Source organism: Brachycentrus maculatus, unplaced genomic scaffold, assembly GCF_059751285.1.
Source record: "Brachycentrus maculatus isolate JH-2025_06_01 unplaced genomic scaffold, ASM5975128v1 h1tg000041l, whole genome shotgun sequence".
Classification (NCBI taxonomy): Eukaryota; Metazoa; Arthropoda; class Insecta; order Trichoptera; family Brachycentridae; genus Brachycentrus; species Brachycentrus maculatus.
The window spans coordinates 195345-216613 of NW_028280795.1; the positions used below are offsets into that span (position 1 = coordinate 195345).

Consider the following 21269-nt stretch of genomic DNA (forward strand, 5'->3'; position numbering starts at 1 on the left):
GCATGATAAAATACAATGGTATGAGACATAAACATGTTTATTTATTACAACATAGAGATATAATTTTTAAAAATTCATAATAATATAAGACATAAAAATGCATATTAAACATCTGATGTTCAATCTAATTGCTTTTTCCAAAGATATATCCACTTTTTGAGGCCTTCATTTTAATCAGATTTTTATTTTTTTTGTTGGTTTTTGTCACTTCTCCTTCAGCAACAAAATTCAATAGATAAAAAAGCTACAACAGGTAGAGGTTGTACACATGACAAACTTTTTTTTCAAGTGAAAAGGTTTTTCATTATTAAATTATGGTAATTTCATTATAATTACAGTAAAATTGCTTTGGAATGAATGAGACTGGACAGTAAGCAGAGAAGTTTCAAAGCTATTCCAATAAGCATAAGACAGATAATTTTTCGCCATGATGATCACCAACATTCGGGACTAGACAAAGCACAAAGAGAAGAAGAAATATTTTATTCTTCATCTGTATCACTCAAAGCCCAAATCTGAAAACAAAATATAAAGATATATCAACCGCTCCTAAGTATATACTATTGTTAAGTCGCAACATGCATTTTACAGGAGAAGGATTTAATTTTTTTTTGTTTGTACTGAGTTCCGTACATGTTTGAACCAGTCTGAGCCTCTTCTCCCCGAATGTACAAATTCATTTTGCATTTCGTGAGGTAGCCGAAATACCATTAAATAAAGATGCATTCGTAAAGTGACATATGTATTTGAATCTGTCTGACCCTTAAATTACAAAAATATCCTCATATTTCAAGTAATTTCTTGGCTATGCCAATGATACAAAAACATACAGTTTTAATATTAGGTAATCCCGTCATTTAGTCGAGTTTTGAATTTGGACTGAGAAATTTAGTTTCTCCTTGGATTGACTAGTTAAACCTTGGAGCCCGTAAACTTCAGTCTTTAACTTTAATGTAACTATAAATCTAATTTACCTCAGCATTATCTGCATCTGTGTGTAGGTCTGTTAATCCAGTCACATCCTCAAGGTACTTAGCACTACCAAACACCTGTAGTAGAAATTCTATATTCTGGGTTTTATACAAATTTAAGACGTGGGAAGAACAGGCAATGCACTGCTTAAACTTTCCACAGGAAGGTAAAACTTGTTGATATGATGACAAAAACCCTCTGATGGAATGTGGAATGTAACCGAGAATACTTTCATCATCTGCATTATCATCATTTGAATTGTTTTCATTAGAGTTGTAGTAGGCCGGTGCATTTATTCTGAAAATAAATACAAAAAAAGTTAAGAGTTAAACAAGAATAAGAAATACATAGGTAGAATAAAGTAGTACAAAAAGCAATGCATTCGCAAAAAGTAGGTCCTAATATTTAGGGATCACTTTTTGTGACCATTGTGCTAACTCAACCTCAGCAAATTCCAAGAGATGACTGCAAATTTTTGATTAATTAATAAAACACACTTACTTTTTCTTATGCTGCGTAATTGCAATAGTCATTTCCACAGCCAAAGCTCCGGCAATGTTGGCCACTCCTGGTCGGGTGACAGTACACTGCTGGTCCAATGTTCTATCCTTCTGGGACTAAAAAAATAGTCAACATCAGAAGAAAAAAAATTGCACAAGAGACATGAAGTGATTATTTTGATAATACACAATAAAATAAAATTATAATGAATTCAATTAATCATAAGTAATACTTATGAATTTTAGTATATGTATTACTATTTTAGTATGAGGAAACTTATGGGTTATTTATTTTTTTATTAATATATAATGCATTGCATATAAAATATATTGCTTAGGTAATTAAATAATAACTTAATTATGAAATATGATGGACTTATTAAACTATAAATTGATTCCGTTCAATAAAAAAAAAATAACTAAAAGTTTGTAGATAATTGGGTTCCTACTCGCCAGGATGAGATGGAATCTGTAGGTAGGGGAATAAGTGGGGACAGAGTTTTAAAATAATGTTGGCATTTGGTCATTTATTGGGCAAAAAAACTTATGGGTTGACAAACTAAAAAATTGCTGTATGTTTCACCTGCTACAAATCCATCATTGTAGCATATTTTTTTTATCTTCCAACTTAGTCCCATTTAAGTTATCTTTCACAGAATGCACTGCTAAAAATGATGATTGAACTTTTTACCACTTTCAATAAATGAAAAATAATTTGTGTAATAAAAAAATAAACAGGAGTTTAAAGTGTTAGTTTTGCATTTATAAACTGATTTTTTAAGGTTGATATAAAAGTATGTACTGACATTTCCAGGAGCTGTGACATCATTGCAAAAATAACATCCGAGCATATTTCCTGGTATGGAATGATTTTTAATATTCGGAGTTGGTACAGGTTTGGAACATTCTCCTTGAGATCCTTCATCCACGCACATGGCAGAATCTTCCGTATTATCTGCAGGAATACCGTGCCTCATAACAAGGTAACTATCAAAACCTAATGCCGCATTGATGACAATCTAAAAAGAAACATTTTGCATATTATATATTTCTAAAGCACATATGAATGTATTTATATTTTATTAAGTTAAGCAAGAACAAATGAATTGAAGATGTCTATTAAATAACTTGTAAAATACATTTTTATAAAATCACCAAAAAACGTTTTATAATTATAACAAGATTTTTTTTATCAATTTTAGGTATGTATATTAGAAAGTTATTTAACAGTCCTTTTAACACATTGTTTCCAGAAAACGCTTATAAGTGTGTTTTACATACTGTTGGTAAAGAGCAGGTGACGCTTATAAGTGTTCTATTTTATTACTTTTGGTAGAGAGCGGGAGACACCAAAAAACATTATATAGATCGGAATTGGGTGTGCGGTTACTTGTGATTATTATACTGAGGGTCGGGTGGCAAATGGGGTATAATTAGGGTCAGGGTTGATGAAAAAATTGCCTGACAAAATGTGTTAAAATCAAAATATATGAAGATTGTTACAATTAATAAATATTAACAGTTAAAAAAATAACTGGTTGCTCCAGGATTTGAATGAGCATTATTCTAATGTCAGGTGTTCTGTATACATAATTTATTTCATAATGCTTTGGATGAAATTGATTAGTACAATCAATCGATCTTTATGATAAAAATAAAAATAAAAATATGTGTAATAAAAAAGTGTAAAAATGAACAAGTGTTGCCAAAATACCTTTCCAAAATGAGCTGCTAATAAAGTTGGAAGCCATCGAGCTTCTCGTGAATCCAACAACAGAAATATAACATCATGAGAAGCAATGAGGTCTGTTAATTTGGCTATATCAGCTAAGGTTTGTTTCTTCAGCAGCTCACCAACCGGATGTCCTGGCATAGGAATGTGCATCGCAACGCCTACGGAGTGCTACAAAGATTCAATCAATGTTTTTTTTTAAATATTTTCTCATTTTTTTATTTTAAATATGCTTCTTACCTTATGTTTTTCTCATTTATTTCTTTTAAATATGCTTCTTGCGCCTATTTATTATACCTGTTTATTGCTTTTATATTTTGCCATGTATTAGTATTAGTTTTGGTTATTAAAAAAAATCTTTTTTGTTACTTTATTATTTGTGTTCCAGTCTTGTTGACCATAATCCCATATCCCAAAATGAGAAATAGAAATTACTATTGGGAATATTTTTGTATGTAATATGTTTTTTTTTTAATAAATAAAAAATAATACTTGGCAGCCTATAAAATTTACATAAAACATTTGAAACAGTAGTTTGACATAATTTTGTAACTTGCACAATCAATAAGAAAATAATGAAAATTTTAGAAATACAAGAGGTCTTTTCTCAGATTGGTGAAATAAAACTGAAATAGAGTCTTGAATTTTCCACCTCAATCTTGTAGATTAGTTTAGTTTCGCTTTTAATTATTACTTCTTTTTTTTTTATTTCATGACTTTTTATTGTTATTACTCTATTTTTACAAACAAATTTATATTCTTTCTTTATATATCGCTCACTCCTTTCAACAACGTCATATCACAAATAGTCAATTTTTAGTTGTGCATGTTTTTGGAATGTCCAGAAAATGTACTATATCCCAGCAAAAGCGACATATTTTTAACTTAATATTTACCCGCTACAGACCAGAAACTGTTGTTTGCATTTTGAAGAAAAGGTATTGTTTAATTATTTTTTTAAATATTCTAAATATTTTTCAAATGGAGAAAAAACATTCAGGTTTTGACTAAAAAGACCTGTTGCACAGTAAAAAGTTCAAAAAGTGGATTGATCTTTAATACTTTTCATTATATTTTTAAACATTAAAAACGATCTCCTGAAAAATCATGTTTTTTGATATATGACATTGTTGAAAGGAGTGAGCGATATGTATTTAACCTGTGCTTTTACTTGTTTCTTTAAGTTTGTTATGTTCTTACCTAATTGATGAAAAACATTGAAATGATTTGTATTGCACTGTACTTCATTTCATTTATGTGCTTGTTTGTGAACCATAAATTAATAAATAAATAATTGAAAAGATAATCGTACTTACAACTCCGACAAAAACTTTTTTTAAATTGTCCGCTGCGGCCATTGCTTTTGGTTTTCCTCCATTTAAACAGTCTTCATGGGTATAAAGATTCTGTCGTACAGGGTTAGAATATGACACTTTCCCATTGTCAACAAATGTTATATGTCTCACTCCCCATGCCTAAGGGAATAAAAAAATAAAATAAAAAATTCTGTGTTCCGACCTTATCTGCATTTAGTGGTGCTTGTGGTACCACATTGGATTGACACCGTGTTAACTTGATCATCAATTATATAAAGGTAAGGCGAACAGTCCTGTGCTTTCGATTCCTGGATCAAGAAGTGGAATACAATGATGGGTGCAGATGATGTAAGTGAAGGAGCTTAGATTGAAGAATCTTACTGCTTTATGGGAAAAGAAATGGGGGAGGAAAAGTAGAAATTATCAATAAGGCAAAAGACGATAATATTTTGAATATTGATAAAACTAAACTAAAGTGATAGTCCATTCTAAGCACTGTAAACATCTGTAAACTTTCTACTATTGAAAAGGGTGGTAAAGTTCTCAGAATGCAGCATGGTTGAGATAGTGATTATTGATCAGTTCTGTAGTAATTATTATGGTGTCTCATTATGGTTAGCTCATTAAGCCGGGCTTAAAATAAAAAGTGATTTTTACACTCCATTTATTTAAAATAACCCTGGACTAGCGCAAAAACTGGTTAGAAGATTAGGCTACCATGCGAGTTTGATTCCTAGGGGATCAAAATAAATAACGTTAAATATTTATTCACTTTAATATTACCCCAGACAGGTACCTGAAGTGCAGGAGTGATAATATTGTCTTCTAAAATAACATTGCATCAATTTGATTTACTGCCTATGCACCATTGGGTAAGGGTCAGTAGTAGTAGTAGTAGTAGTAGTACATAAAGCGCAGGAGTGATCGCCTTATCTTTATGTAACTAATGATTTAATAATGCTGTATCAATCAAATGCAGACCATATGTGCAGTGGATAAATATGAGAAGGTCCAAGTATTTATTTTAAGATTATTTATACCATACCAAAAGATTTCTAGCCACGCAACATCCTAAAGTCCCGGCACCAAGAAGCAGACATTTCGTTTCTTTTATTACGTCAAGATCCAAATCAGGTAATAATCTCCATTTCATCAGTTTTAAATTCAAGTCAACTGACGATTCCGCCAACCTTAGAAGTAAAAAACAAAACAGTTCTCAATAAAAGGTCCCTCTAGTTTATTGCAAGTAAGAAAAATATAGAAATTTGTACATACATTATTGGATTCATAAATGATGCCATGTTGACGAAACGAGGGCCGAATTTACCCTTTTCATTTCTTTCCCATCCAACCCAATCTTTCCCCCACTCCCCATCCAACTCCTAAAATTGTGTAAAAAAGTGTAGTCTACAATATTCAAAACTAATGTGTTTCAAAGTATAGTTAAATTGATTATAGTGTCTTAGCGAGGACCACAATCATATTGATATTATATAATTGAGTGATACTATGACCAAATAAATGAAAAGTATGAAAAAATATTGACTTATGACTATATCGTAGTCATACAGGAGAAAGTGACCATGTACATTTTTTTAACAAAAATGTGATCATTGACTATTCGGTATTTTACTAGCTTAATATTGCCCTGAAAAAAATCCTAAAGGATATTAAACTTGGTATATTGATATATATTGATTTGTTGAAAATGACTAACTGCATTGATGTTTATTTTCTTGCCAAGATAAAGGGACTTAGATGGCTCTCCTGAACATTTTACGTTTTGGTAGTTGGTTACTTTCTCCTGTACGACTACAATATATATTAAATATAAAAATGTCTTTAAAAAAACTGCAATGCTAAAAATATTGTAGAAAATGGTCAGAGTACCCTAGTTTTTTTTCTCTAAAGTGTCTATAACTTCTCTCTCTTTTCTTTGTTTATATTACTAACTATTGTAAAAAAAGTATTAATCGTGCTTTTCATTAAAAGGAATCAATGTATCAACTGAACAATAAAAAACTTGAATTTACTGTACGAAAATATTATATTATGTGACTCTTAGATCCGTGACTCTCAACTTAGGTGATATTGCTCTCCAGAAGAGAATTGAAAAAACTTGGATGAATCAAGAGTTAAAAGTGGTTTAGGATTATCAGCCAAGCTAAATGAACATAAATCTTTATTTGAAATTTGCGGGAAATCAATTTTTCAATTACAGTTTTGTAGTTAAGCATCTATCTAACTTCATTATAGTTGTCAACAAATTGTTTGGGGGGAAAAGCTTAAGAGTGTCTTTTACATACTATTGGTAGAGAGCGGGAGATGCTTTTAAGCGTTCGATTTGGTTACTTTTGGTAGAGACCTAGAGACGCCAAAAAATACTGTACAGATCGGAACTAGGTCTGTGCTTACTTGTGATTAGTATACTGAGGGTCGGGGGGCTGACTGTCTGAGTATTATTAGGGTTGAAGTTGATGAAAAAACCGATTGACAACAATACGTTCATTAAAAATGATTTAAAACATTGACTCTTTGTAAATAAAGTTATTTTTATGAAAATATATTTATAAGGATAGCTTACCTGCGGAAAGAAGATTTTGTACACCAAGCTGTCATCAATACATCCATTTTGTTTTATACGAAGGGAAACAAATGAAATATGCTTTCCTCTTATGCTGCGGCAATGGAATGCTAACAAAGCGATAAGATTTCTTAGTGACCATCCGGGATATTCATTGTTGCTGCAGTCAATAAAACCGAAGCAAATATTTCCAACATCAACATGGCTCAAAAAATCCCTTTGGGTTCCTCTGTTTATAAATGAAGTGAGAGGCAGTGACGTGGCTATATTATCATTCAAGTTAATACCGAAGTAAGGCTTTTGCTCAACATTTAGAAGGTAGAACGACTCCATCAAAGATTGAAGCTGAGTTTCGCTAAACTTAGTTTTTAATGAAACTGGGTCCTCGGCGAGGTAAACCAAAGGATGACTTGGCGAAGGAAACGAAAACCAGTAGAAAAATTGGTATTTCTTCAAGTCCTGAAAATACATTAATGGTAATGTAAAACAATTTAAAAACATAAAGTAGAAGAAACAAAGGATGATACTGTCAAATTCATGTTTTCTTTCTGATCCTAATCGGCATCCAGTGGTGCATAGGGCACTACATCAGATTGATAATTTGATTTTTAATTATATGTAGGCAGGGCTTTTTTTCATGTAACGCAGTGGAACGGTGTTCCGGCACTTTTTTTCATGGATATATATTTTTTTTAATTTTCAAAATCAATTAGACGAAACAATGTTTGTGTATACGTAATAACAACATAAAGACGTCACATTATTTTCCCTCTCCAAGCACAAGAGCTCAGTCTCATTTTTGGAGAGAACTTCGTCTTAATTTTAAGATTATTAGAAATGTTTAGAAAATTAATTTAAATTGTAAAAAACTCTGTAACCATATTAAATAAATTAAAAAATATCTATCACATTATATTAAGTAAAAATAAACAAAATACCTATTTAATCATTTAATTAATTACAAATTAAAGCATTTAATGCTTCGAAAGGTATTATTTTTTGACATCTCATCAAAGATGAAGAAGAAATGGAAGTCTGGGCATTTACGGGGCTGACGACCGTCATAGGCTGGTTTAAGTGATCACTTTACACACGTGTAACATTCACCAATTCTACCCATTATTGACAACCACACTACTCAAATTCTTTAAAAGGTATACTTACTGCAAACGAGATGATTAAAAATCTGGACAGAAGGTTTGGGTTTTCGATACACTTGCCATCTTGAATATTTTTCCATAGCATGGCACCCTCATCTCTTAGGAGCTCAACTTTATCACAATTTTTGAAGTCATCTATTGTGTTTTTGTTCAACAATGAACCATAAGATAATACACCAAGTTTTTGTCTATCCGGTGTGCTAAATAAAAAATCACAAATAATAGAAATTTTCTTTTTTTAGTGTTTCAAAAATAAAGTACAACATGATAAATACCTGTTAAAAGCTGATGAGTTCAGTTCAAATAAACTACCAATATTAGACTGATAACAAAAACCTCCATAAATAGGTTTCGTTCTTTCTTCCAATTTATCAATATCTAATTTTATTTGTGCAAGTTTGTACCAAAAATTGGGATCAACAAATGATGAAAATGGATGATATTGCATTATCCTTTGATCCATGGTAAGCACTGTTTAGTTAGAGTATTTTTTAATAAATTATATGAAACAAAGCGGCGAATATATAACTCTTTAAAAATATTGTCAAACAAATATTGTTTTTATATATTGACAGTAGTTTTTGACAGTCCGGCGACGGTTCATAAATGCATAGATAAAAATAATGGAAAACATCGTTGGAGGTAGTAACACCTTCAGCCAAAGATTATATATGCCTTCAGCTATGTTCATAGTGAACATGAACAAAAATATAAACCCACTCGACTGGAATTATTTCCACTCCGCCTCCATCTTGGTGTTGGTCTAACTCAGTAACTAGGAAACTTATATGAAATTTCTTGGGAGCCTAATCTGTTTGCAATTCTAGAACAAATTAATTATTAATTTAGACCTTTATTAAATTACTGGTTTATTATATAAAACTTGATTTCACACTAAATAAGAATTTTATTAAAAAAAATTAGGCATTCAAATTAAAACTATTTATTGCCAATAAAGTCTTTGCATATTCTGTGAATGTTTGATCAAGTTTGGTTTGTATATCATTATTTTTAGCACATTTCCAAATTCTCGTCAGTAAGGTTTTTCGTTTTGCTTTTAGTAAGATTCATACTTCAAAAAGATTGTTCGTGTAAATACGTAGAGTCGAAAAGCCTTCCCGTGGATATTTGTGCCAGAGCCGCACTTAAAAGGTCAAAGAGCTGCATGCGGGTCCGAAACTATATTTTGCTGACCCATGCTCTAACTCCTTCAGTAATCGAACGGCGAATACAAAATGAAAAACATTTTATTTGTGGACGTCTGTGGTATTTGACATTACTGTGTGTCCTTTTTGTTTGATTAGCAAATTAGTAAAAAGGGAGTAATCCATAGTAAAAATAAAAGCAGCTCAACGTTCTGATTTGAGTTAGATTTACGAGTGATCCGTGTCTGCACAAAAGTGGGTAAGTACCCAACTTTAGAAGAATACTGTTCCGAGCAGTTTTATCATATTGCAACACAGTAGTTGTCATTTTTCGAGAATCTGCTTCGTGGTAGTATTTGCATCTGTCAATTATCTTGATAGCTCGTAATTCTATGATAAGTGTCGGTTTAAATAGATTTTACGCGTGAACCAAGAGTCGTATGAACTCACAATTTTGGTGAATAATTTATTGTGAAAAAACTCCGCAAAATACAGAAATATGCCGGGTTTTGATGACAATCCGTTTGCGGAGCCTACCATAGACAATCCCTTTGCCGTAAGTTTTTGTCGTTCCGCACTAAATAATGTTTCATACATCCCCTTAATCTTGTAAACATAATCATCGATCTGCTATAAATATACTTTCGAATATAATGAATTAATGTTTCCCTTCGTTTTTCCCAGGATCCGTCCGTACAGCAGGTCACAAGTAATACAAACATTGCACAGAGAGGCCTGGAAGACTACAGCCCGTTTGGAAACCAAGATAACAGAAATGTTCCCGGGGTAAATAGGCCGTCTATTTCTTACTATTTTATTCAATTTCAGTAAAATTCATATGAATAAAAGCTGCGTAGCTTAACATATGTTACTCGTAATTTGTAGATAAAATTCAGGAATGACTCATTATTTTGTAGATATAACAGTACAATACAGTATAAATGATAGTTTGCGTTCCAAATGAATAATTTTAGACTATTATGGTTCTTAAATATGCTTGAAACTGATTTCCACCTATCAAATCCTCCAATTTTTATTTTTATAAATCTTTTCTTGTTTATTCCCCTATTCATACATATGGTGCAAAACCCTCGACATAGGATTAATAGAGTTTTATCTTTGTCCCAAATCACATGGGAGTGTAATTAATGCCGTATTTTAGGTACTAGTCATTGAATATTGATCAGGTGAAAAAAATGCACATTTTTTATTGATTCCTCTGGGAATTGAATTTGAAACCTTGTGCGCCATAATCAAACATACTAACCACTGAACTACGAAGATAGAAATCAAGTGCAAATCTTAACACCATGTAATGGTATGGTTATAAATGGCACTTTATAATAATATTGAATAAGGTCCTTTCTTTGTTTTTTTAGAAAATATTTAAGGGGGAACTTGCAGAATTCAAATTCAGAATGCAGAGGTCGGTCGGCGGCTTTCGCGCATGTTTAAAAAATATATATATCCGAATAAGATTTTTTTAAACTCTTTACGAACAAAACCATATATTTATTTAGCACGGAATGGTGGAGAAAAACCGCGCGTATCGTGTTAAATCAAATTACAACACATGTTACCCGGGGTAAAGAAAATTAAGTTGCGATTTATCGTATATTGGACCCTAATAAAAAATCAGTTATTTTTATCATAATATAAAATGATCAATAACAATTTATGATAGACATTATAAAAATTTATTTTGTTTAGATATTGTGTAGTAAAGTTATTTTATGAAATGAAATTGTGATTAGTGCTGATAAAATTTTTCTGCTGTATGCTTCTGTCATCTAGATTAATGGTCGGCACACTCATTCTTGAAAAGAGCCAAATATCAGCAGTACAATGATTCATATTTCTTTTTAGTCAAATTTATTAACAGAAAACCTGTTTTTATGTCAGTTAAAACTGATTACATTGAATATAACTAATATATTTATCATTTACCATATACGGAGAAAAAAAATTGGCTTCTGCGGATTTGTCTAGTTATAGACATATCGCTCACTCCTTTCAAGAACGTCATAAATCAAAAATTGTCAATTTTTAGTTGTGCATGTTTTCAAAATGTCCAGAAAATGTACTATATCCCAGCAAAAGCGGCATATTTTCAACTTAATATTTACCCACTACAGGGCAGAAAGTGTTGTTTTTGCATTTCGAAGAAAAGGTATTGTTTAATTATTTTTTTAAATATACTAAATATTTTTCAAATGGAGAAAAAACAATCAGGTTTTACCTAAAAGATCTGTTGTACAGTAAAAAGTTCAAAAAGTGGCTGGATATTTATTTTTGACACATTGTATTATATTTTTAAACCTTAAAAACGTTCTCCCGAAAAATCAAGTTTTTTGATTTATGAAGTTCTTGAAAGGAGTGAGCGATATAGTCTATACCTAGGCAAAGTACGAGCTTAAAAAATGGGCCTTTGCAGATTTGGCCCCAAAATGAAAAAGAAATACCTCAAACTGATACGGTGCTAGTAGTAGATTAAAATGGAGTTTTGGGCTAGAAATATTATGTGAAATTAGAAATATATGTCCGCCTCCGTAGTGTAATGGACAGCACGCTCGGCTACCGTTCTGGAGGTCCCGGGTTCGATTCCCAAGGGGGGTAAAATAAATATAAGTGATTTTTTCACTGTAATATTTATTCAATATTACCATGGACTGGTACCTGAGGCGGAGGGCTGATCACCTTTCCTTCATGTGTAAACGATCAAGATAACACTGCGTTTATACAACACAGTGCCCTATGCACCATTGGGGTGCAGATAAGGGTTTTATTTATTATTTATTAATATTAGATGAACCTTTGCATATCTAAGATCAGTCGTCAAAAAATCGTCCCAGTTTAAGTATTCGATAAAAACTGATTTTTTTTATTATTTATTGTCTTCCAATAATGCATTGTTTCACTATCGGAAATTTAAAGAAATATGCCCTTCTAATTAAAATCTTTATCAAAACAGTTAATCAACATTAAATCAGTCTAAGAGTTAATTGTTATTTATATTCAATCTTGAGATTTTTGGTTTCATAATTGGGTTTAAAAAAGTAGATTTAGAAAGATTTTAAAAAGGTTCAGTATTATTTGAGAGGTTAACCTGTTAACCGGGCAGTCCGCTGTCCAATTACGCAACTTGTAACGGGCGCGAATACTGATTCACTCCGTGTCTTAAATTCATGTTGAGACATGTATGGATGACTAATACCTTTGTTGTTCGAAAAATATACGTCTATATATATAATATAATAAACATATATTTCAAGGACATATTCATATGTCCGATATTGTTTACGTTTGACGTATTTATGCGTCCCGCCCGGTTAACAGGTTAATAAAGGATTTTTTTTGTATGCACTTGAGGAATGCAAAATACATGCATTATAATTTTTAAAAATTTGCACAGAGCGGACAGCAAAACCAACCTGCCATCATGCGAGCCGTATCCCCCCCTCCGGCGCAGCAAGGAGCACAACAACCACCTCAGAGCTTCTCCACTGCAGATTTTCAGGTAACTATTATAATATAATTTGTATTTGAAGCACTAACTTTGTGATTTTCCATTTTATAATTAAAATGTAACTTTGTTTTAAAATCACTATAAATATTTTATTATAACTTAATTATAATGTCTACCGGTTTGAAGCTAACCGCTTCTTTATCAAGACTGATTAATACTAAAACACTATCTACTAAACAATATTCAAAATATTTTGACGGTTAGGGAACGAAGCTTAGGTAGATCTCAAGTGGATTTATTTATTTTATTTATTGGCAGTCACAGTCAAAAGGGATCAGGGATGATGAGTGATTGGAAACATATTTAATAACGGACTTTTAGCAAAATCATTTACTTGTGTATTTATTAGTTGTAAGTTATTATTAATTGCCTTTTTAATTTTTAATATTTCTAAGTAATCTAATTTAAGTCCTCTATTGCATGTGTGCAATATATTTAGACCTTTATTTTGATCAAATGAGTGATTATTTTCTATTAACTATTATAATATTACCCTCTCGTAGAGTGACATAAGGTATTAATGAACTTTATTGTTCTAGCAAAATTACCTTAAATTACTCTCTAAAGTAATAAATCCTAATATGTATATTTTAGTTTTTCTTTGCAAACTTTCCAAAGTCATAAATCCTTGATGAACTATATAATGAAACATGAAAAACATTTTTTTATAGATTTGGCGTTTAATTTGTAGAACTACATTTTAATTTATGCATTAAATATTAAATATTAAATTAAAAATTAAACACTGATTTTTAGAGTCTACTAAATTGTATTTTATTATTAATAACACATAAAAATATACTTACCGATAAACTTTATTTGTATGTGTTTTTAATACAATTTAGAAGACTGTAAAAATCAGTGTTTCATTTCAAAATATGAATAGCACATTTTATCCCCGTTTGGCCAAAAGTTCACAAATTGTGTTCAAAAGTAGCAATATCTATTATTTACATAAGAAAATATTGAATATGTTTATTTTTTGTTTGCATTACGGGATCAGGAACTTAAGGTGAGAATTTTTTTCATATTGTCTTTTAATTTCATATTTTTTTATTGTTGTTATTTTACTGACCAGAGAAAAATTAATGTGTGCTCAATTGTCCTTCTTACTATTGATCACTGTGGTCCTCTTGATCTGTCTCTACAGCGCTTTTATCTGTCTCCACCAATCGCAATCCTGGATATTGTTTAGCTTGATGAGCAGCAGGGCTCCGACCATGACTCAGATTTGGTCTTTCTGTACCGCTAGACTAAGCCATCTGTCTGCACTACATCCCCAGTAATCTCTAATTTCTCCGGGTCGTCTGCTTCTCTTTTAGCACAAGTTCAATAGGTGGTTGAAAGACATAGCTTCTTAGCAATAAGCCCGCCAATGTGCATTTATTTTGTACAAGCAGTTTAATAAACAAAGAAATAAAGTAATGAATTATTTTTCAAAATTTTGTGGTCTTTTTTTATGCGAAGTTTCTATAGAAAAGTCCCATTTGTTTGTCTCCTGAAAACGCAATTACTTTTTCACTATACATTGTCGTGGATCATTATGTTGATTGAAGAAAAATAATTATATTTATTTAAAAAAAAAAATTGTTTCTGTTTCACTTTGTTTCAAATGATATTATTAATATTACATATATGGCATGACTGTATTTATTTGATTAATTCAAACGTTTTTAATTGAACACAAATAGTCATTTTCATACTTTGTTTATCTTGCAGTGAATATTTAATAAATATCTTATCTTTTTTCTTATCGCGTAAACAATACAGTCTACTTAATTTGTGGTGTAAATACCTTATTGCATTTAAATACGAAAATAGAGAATTACAACAAATAATTGATATTTTTGTCATATTCTTGATAAAATTTTATTGCTTATTTTTCACATGTATTCTGCTAGACAGCCACTAGGTATAGTTATAACTTGTAATAAGAGAGGAACTCATAAAGATCTCTGCAAATAAGTATATAGCGACTTAAGTGTTTGGTTTCGCGTTTTACCATGATTATATCTCGAATACATATTGATGCTTTTAAAAAAAAAAAAATCCTTATCCGCACCCCAATGGTGCATAGGGCACTGCGTCATATAAACGCAGTGTTATCTTGATCGTTTACACATGAAGGAAAGGTGATCAGCCCTCCGCTTCAGGTACCATCCCAGGGTAATATTGAATAAATATTACAATGAAAAAATCACTATTGATGCTTTTACTGCATTCAAAATTGAATAGGCACTGTGGTGTAATAGGGTAGACGCTCAACTGCGAAACTGGTATCGCAAGTTTGATTCCAGACAGTTGCAAAATATATCTAAGAAAATTTTTATTTCAATAGGTATGGGAGTTTGCGATGCATTTCTCCTGCATCTTTATTTCCCATTCTTTTTTCCAACTGAGTGTTTGCAAATAGATTATTTGTTAATACTCGGAATTTTTTTAATCTGTATTATTATTAAAATAAGCTAAATAATAAAAAGGTAACTATTTCTAAGATACTATTTAGTGTAATATTATATTATTTGGTTATGTGGTGAAAATATGCTAGTTATATATCCTTTGCACATATTGGGATGGGCTATTAAGGCACTGAGTCGCAGGCATCCGGGAGAGGCTGATGAAGAGCGCCAACCTCATCATAAAGCTGCTTGTGGAGCACAGGTGGGGGATGGTCATGTGGTAGCACTGGAGCACATTGCGAGCTGATCTTTTAACTACATCTCTCCAAAAAAAATTGCCGCTATTTCTTTTTGTAGTTAATTTTTTAAATTTCATTATAAAATACTACAGTTGTAACACATATCGCTCACTCCTTTCAAGAACGTCATAAATAAAAAAACTTGATTTTTCAGGAGAACGTTTTTAAAGTTTAAAAATATAACACAATGTATTAAAAATAAATATCAAGCCACTTTTTGAACTTTTTACTGTGCAACAGATCTTTTTAGGTAAAACCTGAAGGTTTTTTCTCCATTTAAAATTTTTTAGTATATTTAGAAAAAAAAATAAAACAATACCTTTTCTTCAAAATACAAAAACAACACTTTTATCCTTGTAGCTAATATATATAATAATATAAAATATGCCTCTTTTACTGGGATATAGTACATTTTCTGGGCATTCCGAAAACATGCACAATTGAAAATTGTCGATTTTTGATTTATGACGTTCTTGAAAGGAGTGAGCGATATGTGGCTGACTCAGTATTGCACCCATCACTTAGTCAAGCTGGAATAAAAAATAAAAATATATCCATACATATATTCTGGTATACACATACATATGGTGTTTGCAGAGGCGGCAGGAGGAGTTGGAGCGCAAGGCGGAGGCGCTGGCCCGCATGGAGGAGCAGCTGAGGCAGGGGGGCGGCGGCGGGGCGGGGCGTAGGAACAACTGGCCCCCGCTGCCCGCCGCCTGCCCCCTGCAGCCCTGCTTCTACCAGGACATCAACGTGGACATCCCGCTCGACTTCCAGCGCGTCGTGCGCCACACCTATTACTTGTGGCTCTGTGAGTTCTCCTCATTATTTTACCGGATGTTTCTAATAATCTCATTGCGCAAGGCAGTGTCACTGACCTACGTTAAATAACTTATCATTAATCTCGCAAAGGCAAAGCCATCAGTCCCGCTCTTCAGGTTGTTACCTGTGTTACTGTTTATAATTCAGGGCAATATTCAATAAATATTATTGTGTTAAATTACATGAGTCATCTGGTGATCAATGTATTTGTCTTTCTATCGTCGATTTTTATTTCTTACTTGTAAAGGAATAACCCGTAAAGCCTTTATTTTTAGAGGCTTGTCTGCAGGTAGGATAGAAATGATAGGGAAGGTAAATGTGAAAAATACATCATAAACACCCAGACCAATTGAAAACAAATCTTTCTTGGATTAATTTTGATGCCAGAGACGCCAGTTTCGCAGTCGAGCGTCTACCCAACTTCGCCACGGCGCTTATCTGTTTAAACAGTGAAATTAACAGGTTTTACAATTTGATTAACAGTTGCCAAATTTTTACCAGAAATGAGCACAACATGGTTGTCAAATGCACAAAACTGCCTAACTGAAATTTACAATGTTTTGCTGGGAGAGGGTCTATATAGACACACCAGCAAAACCTACTTGCCTATAATCTAGTAATAATTATTTGAATTTTCGCTAGTCTGGTTTGTTTGATAATAATTGACACATTTTTTTACAGTCCACTCGCTGGTGATGATGATGAACATACTGGGTGGGCTAGCGCTGCTGATCCACCTGGGCGAGTTCAACACCTTTGGGCTGGCCATCCTGTACTTCATTCTATTCACCCCGTTCAGTTTTGTGTGCTGGTACCGCCCCCTGTACAAAGCCTTCCGCAGCGACTCCTCCTTCAGCTTCATGGTGTACTTCTTTGTGTTCTTCTTCCAATTCATGGTCACCGTCATCCAAGCCATCGGTCTGCCCGGAAGCGGCACATGGTGAGTCTTAGACTTTGTATTATGTATATTATTTTTTGACCCTTTAACACGTTGCATGCCTACTACACGGATCCGTGTATCATGCGTCTAGCGCATGGTGCCCACTACACGGATCTGTGATTGCGCACATTAACATACAGACGCGTCAGTCTATTGCGTACACTGCTGGCGAGAGTTGGATACACAGATCCGTAAGATAGGTATAAATGGGCAAACATACCACAAAAAATTACAAAAAATGAATTTAATAAATACGCTTCTTGAAAAAAGAAAAAAAACCTGTCAGTTTTTCAAGAAATCACATTTTTTAAAGGCAGTGAACGTGTGAGCTGCTAAAACTGTATTATTAATATGTTGTATGTAATACAACGCACAACAACAATAATTCCGCCTCTGTAGTGTAATGGTCAGCACACCCATTACCGTACTGGAGGTCCCGGGTTCGATTCCCAGGGTGGGAGTCAAATAAATATAAGTGATTTTTTCACTTTAATTTTATTCAATATCACCCTGGACTGGTACCTAAGTGGAGGGCTGATAACCCTTCTTTCATGTGTTAACGATCAAGATAACACTTTGTTTATATGATGCAGTGCCCTATGCACCATCGGGTGCGGATAAGGGTTTGAAGAAGAAGAAGAAGAAGTATGTAATACACACAATGTCAGGCATTAAAATCTGTTTGTACGTATATTTATGGTAATAATTATGGATATGTTTTGTTTTTATTTTTTTAGTGGATTGATTGTTGCCTTAAAAGCGTTCGATAGTAGCGCTAGTGGAGTTACTCTAGGAATATTCCTTCTATTGATAGCTCTCGGATACATTTTCGCTGCTCTTGCTGATATTTTACTGATTTCAAAGGTATGGAAAATTTATTTTAAAATATTGATCTAATAAAAATAAAAGAAAATCAAACACATTTTACAGTGGTATAATGTTGTTTTAAATCACTCTACATCTTATTATGTATAACTTAATTATCATGTCAACCAGTTTCGAAGCAAACAACTTTGCTAATCATCTAATCACACATCGCTCACTCCTTTCAAGAACGTCATAAATCGAAAATCGTCAATTTTCAGTTGAGCATATTTTCGGAATGCCCAGAAAATGTACTATATCCCAGAAAAAGAGGCATATTTTTAACTTAATAATTACCCGCAACATGGCAGAAAGTGTTGTTTTTGCATTTTGAATAAAAAGTATTGTTTAATTATTTTTTGAAATAAACTAAATATTTTTCAAATGGAGAAAAAATCTTCAGGTTTTACCTAAAAAGATCTGTTGCGTAGTAAAAAGTTCAATAAGTGGCTAGATATTTATTTTTAAAACATTGTATTATATTTTTAATCTTTAAAAACGGTCTCCTGAAAAATCAAGTTTTTTGATTTATGACGTTCTTGAAAGGAGTGGGCGACATGATAAAAACGAAATGTAAAACATGCATGCAAAAAATTATTTAAGAGTATTAGATATTTCAAAAATAATATGTAATACATATTTTACCTTTAGTAAATATCCAATTGAATAATTTTTTTAATACACCTTTATCAAAAAAATATTTTAATTTTTTGATGATTCCTGATCCCTTCGTCCGTAATAGTCGATAAAATCAAAAATATAGTCTCTCCAGATTTTTAGTTCCTGAGCTTTTCTTACTGCTATATATTAGTATTTATGAAAGGCGATTTTTTTTCACAATTAATTAGTCTTGAGTAAGAAGCTTGGTACAGCTCCCATGTTGACATTTTAATAGATATACATACATAAAGTGATTTGGAACATAGATATTTTATATGTTATTGAATAGTGTCTTAAAGTTAGCACTTTTACAACAACAAAAAAGTTACATGTACATGTAAATATTTTATTTTATAGGTTCACCGTATTTACCGCAGTACGGGTGCTTCGTTTGCTAAAGCTCAGCAAGAGTTTAGTTCAGAGATAATGGGCAATCAACACGTACAACAGGCTGCAGCCAATGCCGCTACTGCTGCTATTAATTCTCAAATCAATTCCAGCAGATATTAGATCCAACGTCGTGAGATTACAACGAAAACCTATGTTAAATGTGTATCACAAATACTTGACCATCTCATTTTATCTCGGAACAATCCTTTGCTTGTAAACTGTTTTAACCCCTACAAACCTGGTGGATTACAATGTACATTAAGTTTGAACCCAAAGCCTGATGCTCACAGTCATATTTAGAGAAAACATTTGTTACATCATTAAGTTTAACATTTATTTTCCTATTAAAGCATACTTTTTCCCATTGACAAATTGCCAAAAGATGTGGCGGCGCGGCCAATAAAAACGGCGTAAAACAGCAATGGCGGGTCGTTTATTTTTATATTCTTAATAAACAACATCATTAGCTACAACTTGCCAATTGGATGTTGATTTTTTAAATTATATTATTGTATTCATTTATAATTTGCCACAAATATGCTCATATATATTTACGTAATTTATATATGATAAAAACTTGAATCGGTTAATAGTATGACTTCTTTGAAATCAATAGTATTTTCCTTAGTTAATTAATTCAGGTCTGAAAGGGTTGATCACCAAGGATTTATCTGGAAATTGTAATGGGGGATGTAATTTAAAAATAATATTAAAAAAAACTAACATCAACCAATGTAAATAAAATTTCTTGCAAACAAAGTTAATCCTTATATTAAAATATATCTTAATTTTAAAAGTAGCAATAAGTTGATTTGTGTTTATGTCATTATGTGAGTAATTGTTTATTGTTATTCCTCTTGTTAAAACATTTCATTACTACATTGACTGTAAATGATTGATTTTGCTTCAATTAATAATGATAAGAATGGCTTTACTATACATATTCTAATGTTTAATCACTAATATTTAGAAAAATAAAACTTTAATTTTTTTATAGTTGTTGGAGCTTCTCTAGTATCGAAATAGCTTTTAAACACATTTATTCCTTTCTATGTCGCGCTAAATTATACAAGTATGTATGTCAATGTTAGGTATGTGATTGTATTTATATATCTTCCCCTTCTAAGCAGGACTCGTCAACTAACAAATGTTATGTTCACTTTTTTCAGCTCAAAACACCAATGAATATTTGTTTGTTTCTATCAATACTGTACAAGAATGTCTTTTACAATAAGTTCATATTTTGAGCGAAAATATTTGTATCCCTTTGCTGTCTGTAGAGTAACGGGGCTTGTGCACTACCCGGAATTTCACCGTCCGGCAGTCCGGTTTTGAAAAATATAAGCGACTACTACAGTTTACGTGATCGAATTTACGCGCAACTTGTTCACGCACCGACTTGAAGAAAGATGGACAAAAGCACAAGCCAATCCAATCCAATCATCGTTTTAAAACGCTAACTGAAGTACCGGATGGTAAAATTTCATGTAGTGCACAAATGCCTTAAGGGTACCAGAGTGATTGTTAGTTGCTGACTTTAGCTTAGATTGGGATGATATTTTGTTGCTAATCGTTTATGTCATAAATAAGCAGAATTTGTGTCTACTTTCGAGAAACCTTGATGAATTTCCTTTTGGATATTTGAATGGCATTATGCAAAAAGAGACCAGTCCATAATAAACTCTGGGATATGGTGGTACATACTTAGTGATTCTGTCAAAAGTTTAATCTTGTAATGAAAAGTCCATGAAAGTGAAATGGATCCGTACTCTGTATCCTAGCCTCATCAATTTACAATCATATTCTCTAGTGTATTATCAGCACACAGAATCCATGTGACAAAAAACCTTAAATCAACACAAGTTCATCCATTATGTTTCAAAAACCAATCAATGTATCTACTTCCATAAATATTTTAGTCTATACATACTACCTTACCTGTCATGAATTTGTCACAGTA

The 21269-nt window shown here is 32.1% G+C and overlaps 2 protein-coding genes across 2 annotated transcripts; one reads left to right on the plus strand and one right to left on the minus strand.

Annotated features, from left to right (window-relative positions):
* Nucleotides 1-19: 19 nt before the first annotated feature.
* On the minus strand, nucleotides 20-8868 carry LOC148312413 (ubiquitin-like modifier-activating enzyme ATG7). Its single transcript, XM_088277321.1, has 11 exons — nucleotides 8540-8868; nucleotides 8269-8464; nucleotides 7105-7563; nucleotides 5796-5902; nucleotides 5566-5710; nucleotides 4521-4679; nucleotides 3187-3375; nucleotides 2279-2491; nucleotides 1474-1589; nucleotides 975-1269; nucleotides 20-515 (listed from the first exon to the last, which is right to left on the minus strand). Exons 1-11 carry the CDS (start codon nucleotides 8725-8727, stop codon nucleotides 483-485), a joined length of 2100 nt encoding a protein of 699 aa, XP_088133447.1. The 5' UTR covers nucleotides 8728-8868; the 3' UTR covers nucleotides 20-482.
* An 855-nt stretch (nucleotides 8869-9723) lies between these two features.
* LOC148312414 (secretory carrier-associated membrane protein 1-like) lies at nucleotides 9724-20308 on the plus strand. The gene is made up of 7 exons (XM_088277314.1): nucleotides 9724-9965; nucleotides 10094-10195; nucleotides 12822-12926; nucleotides 16231-16444; nucleotides 17137-17395; nucleotides 18133-18259; nucleotides 19277-20308. Exons 1-7 carry the CDS (start codon nucleotides 9909-9911, stop codon nucleotides 19427-19429), a joined length of 1017 nt encoding a protein of 338 aa, XP_088133440.1. The 5' UTR covers nucleotides 9724-9908; the 3' UTR covers nucleotides 19430-20308.
* The last annotated feature ends 961 nt before the right edge of the window (nucleotides 20309-21269 follow it).

Excerpts from the sequence above, each read along its gene's own strand:
- LOC148312413 (XM_088277321.1), bottom strand. The coding sequence starts at position 8,727 with ATGGATCAAAGGATAATGCAATATCATCCATTTTCATCATTTGTTGAT. Across the intron at positions 5,903-7,104 it reads ACAAAATCTTCTTTCCGCAG|GAGTTGGATGGGGAGTGGGG; the intron begins GTAAGCTATCCT and ends ACACAATTTTAG. Across the intron at positions 2,492-3,186 it reads TAGCAGCTCATTTTGGAAAG|ATTGTCATCAATGCGGCATT; the intron begins GTATTTTGGCAA and ends GTTTCTTTTTAG.
- LOC148312414 (XM_088277314.1), top strand. The coding sequence starts at position 9,909 with ATGCCGGGTTTTGATGACAATCCGTTTGCGGAGCCTACCATAGACAAT. Across the intron at positions 10,196-12,821 it reads ATAACAGAAATGTTCCCGGG|AGCGGACAGCAAAACCAACC; the intron begins GTAAATAGGCCG and ends AAATTTGCACAG. Across the intron at positions 16,445-17,136 it reads CACCTATTACTTGTGGCTCT|TCCACTCGCTGGTGATGATG; the intron begins GTGAGTTCTCCT and ends ATTTTTTTACAG.